Source organism: Microcaecilia unicolor, chromosome 1, assembly GCF_901765095.1.
Source record: "Microcaecilia unicolor chromosome 1, aMicUni1.1, whole genome shotgun sequence".
Classification (NCBI taxonomy): domain Eukaryota; kingdom Metazoa; phylum Chordata; class Amphibia; order Gymnophiona; family Siphonopidae; genus Microcaecilia; species Microcaecilia unicolor.
In genome coordinates, this window is record NC_044031.1 from 308244784 (window position 1) to 308258185 (window position 13402).

General features: G+C 43.2%; 1 protein-coding gene across 1 annotated transcript in view; it reads left to right on the forward strand.

The window, feature by feature from the left end:
- The window catches only part of MICALL1 (MICAL like 1), an 87290-nt gene that overhangs the window by 27343 nt on the left and 46545 nt on the right, over positions 1-13402 (forward strand). Inside the window, exons 5-9 of the mRNA XM_030208160.1 lie at positions 42-163; positions 4553-5277; positions 5883-5934; positions 6251-6624; positions 11941-12311. Coding sequence (XP_030064020.1) covers positions 42-163; positions 4553-5277; positions 5883-5934; positions 6251-6624; positions 11941-12311 — 1644 coding nt within the window. The remainder of the gene's footprint in view (positions 1-41; positions 164-4552; positions 5278-5882; positions 5935-6250; positions 6625-11940; positions 12312-13402) is intronic.

Here is a 13402-nt window from a genome sequence, read left to right on the forward strand (position 1 = left end):
GGACTTGGATTTCTTTCCTTTTTTTCCCCCCCTTTTTTTAGAATGAGGCAGCATCCTCTCTGCGCACCTCTCTAAGCAGCACCTGTGCAGCTTGCCAGAAGCATGTCCACCTGGTCCAGCGTTATCTTGTAGAGGGCAAACTGTATCACCGTCAGTGTTTCAGGTAACTCTGCTGATGTCCTTTTCTCTTATCTTCCTCCTGCTGTACCTCACTGTACCCCTACCTGTACATACAGGCAGTCATACTCAGCCTTTACCAATTAAAAATGTTACACCTAAGCCTTTCTTTATTTTCTGCTATTTAATGCCTAGGATGAGCCATGTTCAGACTAGTGTTGTCACTCACATGGAATGCAGTCTGATTGGTTCATGTAGTCTGAGGATGTTTGTGACCTCATAGTTAAGGTGAACCAATTAGATTAAAAGAATGTGAGGTAATATTACTACTCACTAATATGGAAGCTTCTAAAAGTTAAGGGAATTGCAAGGTAGTATCTATCTGAAAGAATTTCACTAATGATATAAAAGTTGTTTTTGTTTTTAAACTTGTTTATGGCCAGGCAGTATCATTCTGCTATTTTGGGTTGCAGCTCAATAGGAGCTGGTCCCTACAGTGCTTCCTCACCTTCATTCACAACTAGGGTTTCCCCTCTGTTTTTGTAAGCCCCCTTTCCCCTTCAGCCCAGCCATTGCAGTTGCAGCACTTGGCTGAGTGTCGCTCCCTCTGGAACCTGGTACATGTACAACCTAGAGCCAGTCAGCAGGTATTGGAATCATGCAATAAGTAAGACTTCCTTCTTCCAGGCTGCTGTGAATTCTATCTGTAAAGTATTCTCTGATTTCACTTCCAAGGCCTTCTGAGAATGGGAATTTAAAACTTAGTATCCACTCTTATTACTTGGTTCTCAACTTCAACCATATTCTATCAGATTATGTGTCGATGAATGTGACCATCTCTGGGAGAAGGTGACTATAAAGTCTCCAATCCAAAATGTTGCGAATGGCCAGTATTTGTCATGGGTACATAAGCAGTCTGAAAAAGTTACATGTTAAACGCTCACAATCACGGCACTAGGTATGTTCCTGGAAGGCTCACAATTTAAACAAACAAAAAAAAGTTAGTGTGATTTGAACCTGGGTCCCTGATTTACAGTTCACTGCACTAACCACTAGGCAGGCTGTTTGGCCATTTTCTAAGAATGCTGCTATTCAGATGTCCATGTCCCTTGTTTTCCCCCATTCAAACTTTGGTCACTTCAGTTTGTAAAATGAATGCTCATGCTGGAGGTTTCTAGCACATGGACATTCATCTCAAGTATGTTCAAACAGGATGTTTCGAAAATATATGCGAGACAGACACAGAAACTGGGATGGAGGGAGGGGGGACCAAGAAACTGGGGGGGGGGGGGGAACGACCCTGGAACAGGGTGGGAAGGAGGGAGGGACAGTGGACCCTGGAACTTGGAGGGGGGCCGACCCTGAAACTTGGAGGGGGGCCAGGCGGACGGAGGGAGGGAGGGGGGACCCTGAAACTGGGGGAGGGGGGAACGACCCTGGAACTGGGTGGGTGGGAGGGAGGGAGAGCGGACACTGGACCTTCCAAGGGGGGCCGACCCTGAAACTGGGAGGGAGGGGGCCCCTGGCACACACTCTCATTCTCACACACACACTCGCACACAGTCTCACTCTCTGTCACACACACACTCACACATTCGCTCTCGCTCTGTCACACACACTCACTCTCACACACACTCTGTAAAACACACACACACTCCGAGGAAAACCTTGCTAGCGCCCGTTTCATTTCTGTCAGAAACGGACCTTTTTCCCTAGTGTATCAATAAATATCAAAACATACCTCAGTACAAAACACTCGCAACTGCAACAATTGCTGCTCGGTGGTCAGAGCTCTTTAATCATAGGTCATTAAAAAAAACTTCACTTTTCAAACAACTGCTAGAGAACTCAATAGTATTCTAAAAATTACATATTAAATTTTCTTCCATGTACAACTAAAGTTAGAATCAATACATGCACTGTGCAATAATCATATTCAAAATTTTTCATATCAGTTGTGACTTACCTTGCTTATGTCTCAAATGCCAGTCTCAACTTCTTGCATAGCCTTAAAATTGAGACTGACATCTCAAGACTTGAGCAAGGTAAGTCACAATGATATGAAAGTTTTAAAATATGATTATTACACAGTGCATGTATTGAATCTAGATTTGAGTTGAACACAGAAGAAAAGTTTCATATGTAATTTTTAGGACCCTATTGAATTCTCTCAGTTGTTTGTAAGTGGAGTTTTTTTATGACCTATGATTAAAGAGCTTCAGCCACTGAGCAGTGATTGCAGCGGTTGTGAGTGTTTTGTACTGAGGTCTAGTTTGATATTTGACACATAGCAGATGTCCAAGTCAGAATGTCCCAAATGGTCGTCCATCTCGCATATATTTTCAAACAGGATACAGCCTGTTTGAAAATACTTGAGATGAACGTCCATGCGCTGGAAACTTCCACTGCTACTAGATGTACGCAGCGCTGTACACTGGACATGAAGGGACAGTCCCTGCTCGAATGAGCTTACAATCTATCTAGGACAGACAAACAGGACAAATAAGGGAATTACAAAGGTGGGAATGATAAAAGTGGGTGCTGAACAAATGAATAAGGGTTAGGAGTTAAAAGCGACATCAAAAAGGTGGGCTTTTAGCCTAGATTGAAGACAGCCAGAGTTGGAGCTTGACTTACAGGCTCGGGAAGTCTATTCCAGGCATATGGTGCAGCAAGATAAAAGGAATGAAGTTAGGAGAAGGGTGCAGATAAGAGAGATTTACCCAGTGAACAGAGTTACCAGGGAGGAGTATAGGGAGAAATAAGAGTGGAAGAGGTACTGAGGAGCTGCAGAGTGAATGCACTTGTAAGTCAATAAGAGGAGTTTGAACTGTATGCAGAAATGGATAGGGAGCCAGTGAGGTGACTTGAGGAGAGGGGTAATATGAGCATAGCTACACTGGTGGAATGTAACTCGTGCAGCAGAGTTTTGAACAAATTGAAGGGGAGAGATATGGCTTAGTGGGAGACCTGTGAGAAGCAAGTTGCAGTTGTCTAAGCAAGAGGTGATAAGAGTGTGGATAAGGGCTCTCATAGTGTGCTCAGAAAGGAAAGGACTAATTTTGGTGATGATATAGAGAGAGAAACGACAGGTTTTAGCAGTCTGTTGAATATGTGCAGAGAAGGAGAGAGAGGAGTCGAAGATGACCCCAAGGTTATGAGCTGATGAGACAGGGAGGATGAGAGTGTTATCCACAGAGACAGAGAATAGGGGAAGAGGAGAGGTTGGTTTAGGGGGAAGGATAAGAAGCTCAGTCTTGGTCATATTTAGTTTCAGATGGCGGTGAGACATCCAGGCAGCAATGTCAGCTAGGCAGGCTGATACTTTGGCCTGGATTCCTGCTGAAATTTCTGGTGTGGAGCGGTAGATGTCCAGCATGAACATCCATTTTACAAACTGAAATGACCAAATTTTGAACGGGGGAAATCAAGGGCAGAAATATCTGAATAGCAGCATTCTTAGAAAATGGTCACACAGATGTCCTTGCAAAGTAGAGGGTTTACCAAGTGGTTAGCGCAGTGAACCCTCCAGGAACAGAAACATACCTAGTGTACCTGAAGGTACACCACTTCAGTAGCCTTGAAGCTTGCAGATGTCTTATATATTTAGGTACAGTAGGTATGTTTCTGTTTCCGGAGAACTCGCAATTAAAAAAAAAAAAAAAAGTTGAAGTGAGATTTGAACCTGGTTCCCTTGGTTTGCAGTCCACTAGGCTACTCCTCTGACCTGCTTCCTGCTCTGTTAAGAATACCCATAATACGTGAAGCTGTCCTAGAGCCTGGTATCCCCTTCTACTTTCACGTTCAGAATAAAGGGGGAGTACAGCAACCACTGAGGGTTTAAGGAGGTGTCCATGCTTTAATTTTCTCCAGTGGACAGCTGCTCAATCGGAGCACCTTTCTGTACCCTGGACTTGCCTGAAACAGGTCTAAATAAAAATAGCCACCTTTTTAGACATGGACGTTAATCTGTGGACATTGCTGGACGTCTGTATTCTGCCTTTGCAAAAATCAGGATTTGAACATTTCAAACGAATGGACGTCAGTTTTGGCCTTTTGAGACATCCATATGCTTTGAAACTCAGCACCGTATTCTAACAGTATTAGTATCTGAATGAGCATGTTTAAATTTCAGAACTTTTAGTGCACCAAATATTAGTGGATTACTAACTTTGGGATTCTCTACATATGCCACTTGATCTCCTGTGCTGTTTTTGATGGGAATTTAACCCAGGCCATCCACATACATTCCTGATGCTGATCTTAAGTTTCAAGTTTTGAAGTTTATTACAAATTTGTTAGCCTGCTTATTGGGTAGTATTTCTGAGCGGTTTAGCCCATGATGAGTTAGTGCTTTTTGGGTGCATTTCATAAGTATTGTATAGCTCAGAGAGGTGTCTTGTGGTGATGTTTCTCTACTTGTTCTTGCCCTTAGATGTAAGGAATGCTGCAGCACGCTGCTTCCGGGATCATACATGCCGGGTCCAGAAACTGGCACATTTGTGTGCACACATCATCGTGTTAGGGTGTCCATGAAAGTGCCTGCAGGTCAAAGGCACAGCATGCTAGGCCAACAGAAAGAGGATGAACCAAAAGAGAATGTGGCTGCAAGTTCTGAAGAGCAAGGGACAGTGGTGGACAAAGGGATAGGAGAGGATGAAGTTGTTCCAGAGGCAGAAAATGACAGCTTGGTCCAGAGTCTTGAAGAGAAGGACGTGGGAGCTGTTGATGAGGTGCCAGAACGTACTGTAACAACGTGGCAGTCACATCCATCTCTTGTCAAGAAGGAGAGCACCAAAGAGGAAAATAAAGCGACTAACTCCCTGGAAGTTGTTTCTTTCTCGGAGATGCCCGAATCATCCGTTCGTCAACAAGATGATCAAATTGGATCACCCAGCACACAGCATAGGCTGCCATCACCCAAAGCTCCAGTGAAGCCTGTGGTGCCTGACAAACCAGCTATTCTCCAGGACCAGGCAGGCCTCCCCCGCAGTGACATCTTGCCTAGGGAGGCGGCCAAGGACACCCGCCCCATTCCTGCTCCCAGGAGGACTACAGAGCCTACCCAGCCCCCTAGCACAGCTCCTATCCCTCGACCTAGAACCCCTGTCCATGTTGTCATCGAGCAGAGTTCTCCTGGAGTGGCCCAATTAGCAAATGGTAAAGAGACTCTGTGTGTGGGAAGTAGGGGTTACTGGCACTTTCTGGGGTTTGATCCCTGGTGTCTTGGTCATCAGCATGTAGATGTGAGGTTCATAGTCACAGAAATAAATAATATATGGTATGGGATATAAATGCCAAAAAAGACCATAATTTGGTAACTTTGGCTCTTTTTCTTCAGGGGTTGAGACTTATGGGAGTAATACAGTTGAGGGAGAGTTAATGCAATCCATTTGATAAATGTTTACAAAAACATGCTGGCTGGGGCAGTGGATAAATTTTTTTTTTTTTTTTTTAATTTTGAATATTTACTCTTGTATCGTATATGTGGGGAAGTTATCCTGAGGGAGCTTAGAACAGTGTTTCCTAAATCGGTCCTGGAGTATTCCCTTGCCAGTCAGATTTTCAGGATATCCACAATGAATATGCATGAGATTGATTTTATGCAAATCTCTTTCGTGCATATTCATGCAAATCCCATGGGGCATGAGGAATTCCCTCCCATGGTTGCAGTTGGTCATGTTGGTCTGGGTTAGAACATTATTTCCATCACTTGTCCTGCAAGTCATAAGTATTTTTCTTTTTCCATTATTATTGTGGTGTAGGGACCAGTCCCCCTGTCCCAAGGCCAAGAGGGAAACTCAAGTCCTCAGAAAGGTACAAGAGCCCTTTTGTCTCTTATCGTTTTGTTTCTGCCTTTTTTTTTTCTTTTTTTATTCCTCTTACACTTACAATTTAATCTTACATTCTCTTATTCTGTTATCCTTTTTGCCCTTTAACGTTTTGTTCATCTTTTTTCTTTTCACCTTATCCCTGCCATCCTCCCCAGTGCCTCCTTTTTGATTCTAATCTTTGTTACTCTCTTGTACTTCCTCTCTGTCCTGCTTCCTTTATTATTGCGTACTCTTTTTTTTTTTTTTTTTTTTTTTTTTTTTCCCTTCATTGTGTGCTCTTTCCCCCCATTTGTCACTAGGGTGGAAGATGAGAAAAGACAGAAGGACCCTCCATGGATTGCACTAGTTCAGCCAGAGCCAAAGAAGAAACTGGCTCCCCTTCCCCCACGTAGTGGCGGAGAGACCCCTGTGAGGGCTGCCAGGGAGGAAGGGAAAGAAGAGATACTCACCCTCCCAGCAAAGGAGCAAGAAGAGGGCAGATCTTCTCAAGGGGAGCCTGCAACAGATCCTAAACCATACAACCCTTTTGAGGATGATGAAGACGAAGAGATGGCAAAAGAGAGAAATGAGAACTCGGGGAAGACCAGTCACCCCTGGTACGGCATCACACCAACCAGCAGCCCCAAGTCCAAGAAGCGCCTAGCTCCCAGGGTTCCCGGTGCTTCACCGCTAGGTGAGTCCATATTTTACTCATTGTAAGACAGGAAATAGCATCTGTGCTCTGATACTAGCCATATACCCGGCTCCACACATTTCCTGATCAAGTCTAGCCCTACCATGGGGGCAATTCTGTAAAGTGAGCACTAATATTTACAAGCTAATCACATGCTTATAAAATGACTATTGTAAATTACTTTAATACTTTGGTTGTGCTAAGCAGAATATAAAATGAATAAATCAGAATACTAGCACATATGCTTGTAAATGCCAAAATTTCACCTAAGTGCTGTCCTGTAAATATGTGCATATCTTAGTGTGTATTTGCCAGATGGAAATACACATAGGCAGAGCTTGGGTGGGACATATGTGCATAATGTATGGAATACTTTGTTTAATTTATTAATCATTTGATATAACGCCCTTCAGTAAAGAAATCAGAGCGGTGTACAAAGCAATGAGAGTATTGGAAAGAAACTACAAAACATTGACAGGACAGGGATAGAAAAAGAGTGACAATCAGAAAGAAGAGAGATGGGAGTAAACAGTCAGCCTCCAGAACAGACAGTGATGCGAGATGAGCCATGGGTAAGGAAGGGAAAGGCCTAGGAAAACAGGTGGGTCTTGAGGAAGACCCAGAAACGGGAGTAGGATTGTTCAGCACGGAGTTCTACGGGAAGGACATTCCAGAGAGAGGGAGCAGAGCAGAAGAAGGCAGAGTAGATCCGAGACAGGTATAATGCACAGAATGAAGGGTTAGGCGGGAAGTCAGTGCAGCGTGTAGGGTTCTGGGGGGGGGGGGGGGTGGCATATAGGGAGTGATAAGAGCGGAGAGAGAGGGCATACAGTATGTGAGCAAGAGTGAGCATCTTAAAGGAATAGCGAGCCCATGATGATATGGTCAGATCTATGTGCATGAGAAATCAAGTGAATGGCAGTATTTTGGATTCCAACATTTACTCTAGTATCTGATAAAGTCAAGTAAACATCTAAATATTGGCACACTGATAGAATTGCTCTGCATGTGTGAGAGTGTTGCTGTCTGAGGATGTGATTCCTGAGCACTTTGGAATTAAATGCAGGCTGAAAAGGCAGCTGCAGTGCCACTTAGCTAGCTATGACAGGTTTCACTTTACATTGGCTCCCTTTTCTTGGCTTGGCCCAGGCTTCAGAGACTTATGACCCCCCTCTACTGGGAGGCCGAGTGTTGGTGATTTACTTTTAAGGGAATTGCTGCATTCCCAGCCATCCCCCCCTCCCCAACAAGGTTACACAGCGCACTGCCATACCTGACAAATGTCAGAGAAGGAGGGGATCATGTCAACAATAAGACAAAACATACCGGGGCCACATATAGTAGCATCTATGTGTACTTCCCCACCCCTTCTACCATCCTCCTGGACCAAGAAAATATACCCGAGTCACATACTTCCAGGCTGAGAGGAGTTCATAAGGTATAGACTTAAATTAACCCTTCCTCTCTGTTCACTTGTCGACACTAAGCGCAGAGCAAAAATGGAAGCATGGCACAGCATGACCCGATGATGGACAGACACAAGATAGCTTAGAATGGAATTGAGCAGGAGCTGGTGCATTCCTCTTGTACATGCCTCCTGATGTCCCAATATTCCACTTGTCTCTGTATTGATGCTGCTTCTGTGATCGTTCCTCATCCTAACATACCTTTTCTTCCACCTCTCTTTCCTTTTCCAACACACATGCATCCTCTCACTCATTCACTCCCACCTAGCTTACCTCTGGTCCTCACTCTTTGGCCTTCCTGATTCTGTCCTTCACTTCTTCCCCGTTCCAACACATATGCATCCTCTCACTTATGCACTCCCACCCTGCTTACCTCTTGTCCTCAATCTTTAGCCTTCCTGATTCTGTCCTTCACTTCTTCCCTGTTCCAACACACATGCATCTTCTCACTTATGCACTCCCACCCTGCTTACCTCTTGTCCTCAATCTTTAGCCTTCCTGATTCTGTCCTTCACTTCTTCCCCGTTCCAACACACATGCATCTTCTCACTTATGCACTCCCACCCTGCTTACCTCTTGTCCTCAATCTTTAGCCTTCCTGATTCTGTCCTTCACTTCCTGTCTGTGTCAGTGCTGGCATTGTTTTTCTCCTGCTTCCTATCTTTTTTTCCTTCCTCTGTTTCCCGATGCAGGTCAGTCTCCATTTTGCCACCTTCTTGACAGTGTACTTCTTTTGTCCCAGTTTTCTTTCCATTCATGTTCTTTCTTTATCATGTCTCCATGCTGGTCCTTAAGTGCTGCCTCTTCCCCCACCACCCCCATTTCCATGCTGCTCGTTCATCTTCCTCTCTTCTTCTACCCTTTCTTCTTCCAACACCAAACTTCTTCTCTAGTCTACTCTGCCCAGTTCTCTGCTTAACACCAAGCTCTTCTTATCATTTTAGGGTTCTGAAAATGAGTATTCTGGACTATCGCTGGGGTGGCTGGTTGGGGGGGGCAGTTTGAGGACAAATGGTATCTTGTTGTAATGAGGAGGTGTCATGGTAGAGGGTAACCAACACCATGATGGAACCAGAAGAGGAGGAGAAGGAAAATTCATCACCAGGAGGGGATGTGCAGGATAGAATGAGGAGCATTTATGTCAGTGAGGGAAGGGTAGTGAGGGTGGATACAGAAGTGTTGGCATTGGAAGGGGAAGGGGGAAAATGAGTGTGTTCACATGTACTGTGATCATACTTATTACTTGTTATACAAAAAGAAGCCTCTGAACAGAATTTTACTGGCTCACATAAGATCTGATTTTATATGGTCTTTGCCTGCCTGCGTGTACTTGAAAACTTTGCTCAGAGAGGGTAGGGGGCAACCTATTTTTTTTCCCCAGTTCTGGCCAGTTCCATCGTTCTTGGTGTATAAAGTTCTGATAATTCAAGTACCTGCATGTGGCTGAGCTTAATTTAATCTGTAGCATTTGGCTTCATAAAACAACAAGGTTGCCATCAATCTTGGAAAGACCAAGGCCCTACTTACAACCAAAGAGATGTCCTGGATTCAATGTTTAGAGAAGGCCAAAGGAAGTTACTTTGATTCATATGGAGATATAGACCTCCCAGGGTAGCTAAGGTAATCTTATATAGACCAAGGGCACTGGGTGCTCTGGCTTACTGGATTTTAAGAACTATTATCTAGTGGCTCAATTACGAGCTATAATTGACTGTCAAACATAACTTGTAAAACATTGGGTAACCATGGAACAAGCATCGGGGGTTGGTAGGAACCTGAATATCTGTTTGGTGTCTTAAGAGAATATCAAGGGGAAAGGCCCAAATCTACCTGAGCTGAACGCGTTTGTATTTAGTATTCATACTGTTTGGTGCTGTTGAACCAAAAAGAAATTTCCTTGCCAATCCCATTCAGGGATGCTCAGATTTTCCATGTGGCACAGGATCTTCAGTTTTTCAGAGGTGGGAGCTGATGGGCCTTAGCAGGTTAGGCCATTTGGTTGATCAAGGTGATTTACTAACCTTTGACAATCAAAGAAAGTTCTCCCTAGATGTACAAGATGTACATCCTGTTTAAAACATTTCCTGAAGGCTAAAAATTAGAGATGATCTAGCTAGGGAGAGGGTGCTATTTGAGGCCGTATGTAAGGGCTTGATGGGGAAAGGAAGAATAAGATTATAGCTTTCTAATATGTGCACCACAAGCTAGACCTAAACATCTAATTTAATGGGAGAAAGACTTGGAGGTGTCCCTAGGTGAGAAGGAATGGAAAGAAATATTTGGCAATATATTTTAAGATACCTGTAGCAACAAACCTTATTGAAAGTGGCTATAAAATGATTTTCATCTGGTATCTAACCTCCAAGATATAACACAGATCTCAAGCAACTGCTGGTGCAAGTGTGGCCTAGAAAGCTCCTTTGTGCATGTGTTGTGGCTGTGCCCAGAAGTGCAGGGGTCCTGGGAAGCCTGCATTGGTGTTACAGAACAGCGTTTCCCAAGTCTGGTCCTGGAGTACCCATTGCCTGTCAGATTTTCAGGATATCCACAATAAATATGCATGAAAGAGGTTTGCATATAACGGAGGCAGTGTATGCAAATCAAGTTCATGCTTATTTATTGTGGATATCCTGAAACCCTGACTGGCAAGGTGTACTCCAAGACTGGACTTGGGAAACACAGTTATAGAAGAGATATTAAGTATAGTGATCCTTTAGGAGCCCATGACTTTTCTATTTCATTGCATCCAGGGGTGAGTAAGAAACAATGGATCCTACTTCAACAATATATAAATAACAGCATGTTGTAAAATACCAAAGGCCTGGATATCGGACAAATTGCATGAAGTGGGAGGATTTGTCAATAGGCTAAGTACTCTATATTTTCTTGATAAATTTGCAGGAGAAGCTTGAAGAACTTACCTGGAAGCCGTATCTGGAGATGTGGGGAGTACAGATTGTAAGGGGAAGGGGGGGCCATGATTAGCTGGGGCAAGTAGTTAGGTAAAGTTGAGGTACAAAAATGGGAGATGGAGGATGATGGAGCTACTAATTTGTCATTAGTAGTCATGCACAGTTTGGCACACAGCTTTGGACTGTTCAACTTCACGATGGTAGTGTGCTTTGAAGCTTGCTGTTGCAGTTTAGGATTATTTCAAAGCAATTCTATCTGGTGACACCAATACAATTTTGTTATACAACTGGCTATAGATGTACTGACCCCTGATATAGGCCATTAGGTCAAAACACAGCCCATGTCAGATCCCGTGTCATTTTAATAAAGCTTGTTGACTGCACTACACACTTTGTGTGTGGAGACATTTTTTGGCTCTCCACCTTTTTTTTTTTTTTTTTCTGGTTTGGCTCTATTTTATCAAGAGCATTTTTCCTTCTGCTTTTTTACTTTTTTTTTGTTGTTGTTTTTGTTTTATTAGTTGATACTATGCATGGCATGCAATTAATCTTAGATCTAAGTATTTGTTGGCATGCTTGGATTGTATATTCTGTGATTAAAGCTAATAAACGTATAAGTGAAAAAGAATGAAAGGTTGGTAAACATGTAGTGCATTTAGGATTTGCTGGATTGCAGGGAGAGATGTGGCCTGCTTATGTGGTGAAATCTAGTGGTGATCTGAAGAGCAACATCTAAAAAAGCTGAATTGCTGCAGTGTCTTCTCCATTGCATGGGATAACGATTCAGGAGACAACAGGGATATTGTTCAAGATAGGGTAAATGGAATGGGCATGGAGAGGGAGGCCTTGCAAGGGAAAACTAAAACATTTTGGAAAAATGGGTTGAAAAATCATCTTTTTAGTGGTACTAGATGTTATGATCTTATTTTTTTCTAAAGGCCGGCACTCGCACTCGGAGCCTCCTTCCTCCACCCCATCTCCAGCCTTAAGCATTGAGAGCCTTTCATCAGAGAGCTCCGCCAAGACCTCAGGCGACCAGGATGAGATTGCACCCGTGGAGACAGTTACCAAGAGTTCCTCGGAGCCCACCGTGAACACACTTTGTTTGCCTAGTTCGGACTATCCAGCCAGCAACGAGGCCTCAGCATCATCCTCGCAGAGCAGCAGGAGCTCATCCTGCGGCAGCTTGAAGACCAGCCCAAGCCGGCCTGCACCAAAGCCGCCTTCTAGTGGTAGACCCAGTCCAACATTACAAGCTGGAGACCCCACTGGATCTAAAATTTCCTCCCCACCTAAGACTCCGAGCAAGGTGAGTGCAGACACTTTGTTTTCTCATCTTATGAGGGTATAAGAACCTCACAATTTCTGGTCACTCCTAGGACTTCAAAATGTACTTCCAAAGGAGTGTACCACATAGCTGTATCTCTGTGAATCTGTTTGTGCTGGAAGGTATGCCTAAAGTGAGATCTCATATGAATGGAGCTCATCTTGGGCTTACAGGCAATGAGTGCTTTTGCACAGTTTTTGTGTAAAGAAACTGGCAGTTGGTTCAGCTGTCGTGTACTAATCAGATTATTTAATTATATTTTTATATGTAGCTGACTTATAGAGGTGTATTTTCAAAGCACTTCCACTTACAAAGTTCCATAGTGCTTTGAAAATGAGCCCCATAGGAATGTGCACAGGGCAATAATTTCAGTTTGGCCTTTTCCCCCTGTTTTCAAACATTATTTCAGTTAATGTAATACATTTGTTTTAAAAGTTTAACACACATTAAAACCTTTTAATGTGTGGTAATTTAACATGTGGTAATTTTTATGTTAATGTACATTAAATTGATTTAGCTTGTGCTAAATATTTTAAAGTGCACTAACCAAATATGCACTGATGAATGCACATCTCTAGTACCTGTGTATGGAAGTAAAATATGTACTGGGAAAGCAGCCAGGCCCATGGGAGCTAAAAAGAAAAGTTTCCACTTCTGGGAAGAAGTTTATCAGGAGACAGATTGCTTAAGTTATACTGGGTCTTAGCCAAGGTATGCACATATCAATTAACCACACCTAGAAACTAGCCAACCTAAATACATAGAGACTTGGAAACTCCTGGCCTGTTGGAACATGAAGTACCGGTGCAAATCAAAAGCCACTACAACTTCTAGGTAACTTTACTAGCCGTTAAAGCAAATATTAAGGTTTCTCTCTTTTCTGATTTTTATTTCACTTCTGAGCAAATAATGTTGAAAAGCACCTCCAGCTTAGCATATTCTTCTATGAATGTTACTTAATATATTTGAGTCTCTTAATGACTTTAATCCAAAGGTTGGGTTTAAGTGTTTTGCTACGCTGATGACATTTTGATAACGGCACAGATTAATTCTCAATCACTGGATATTTCAAG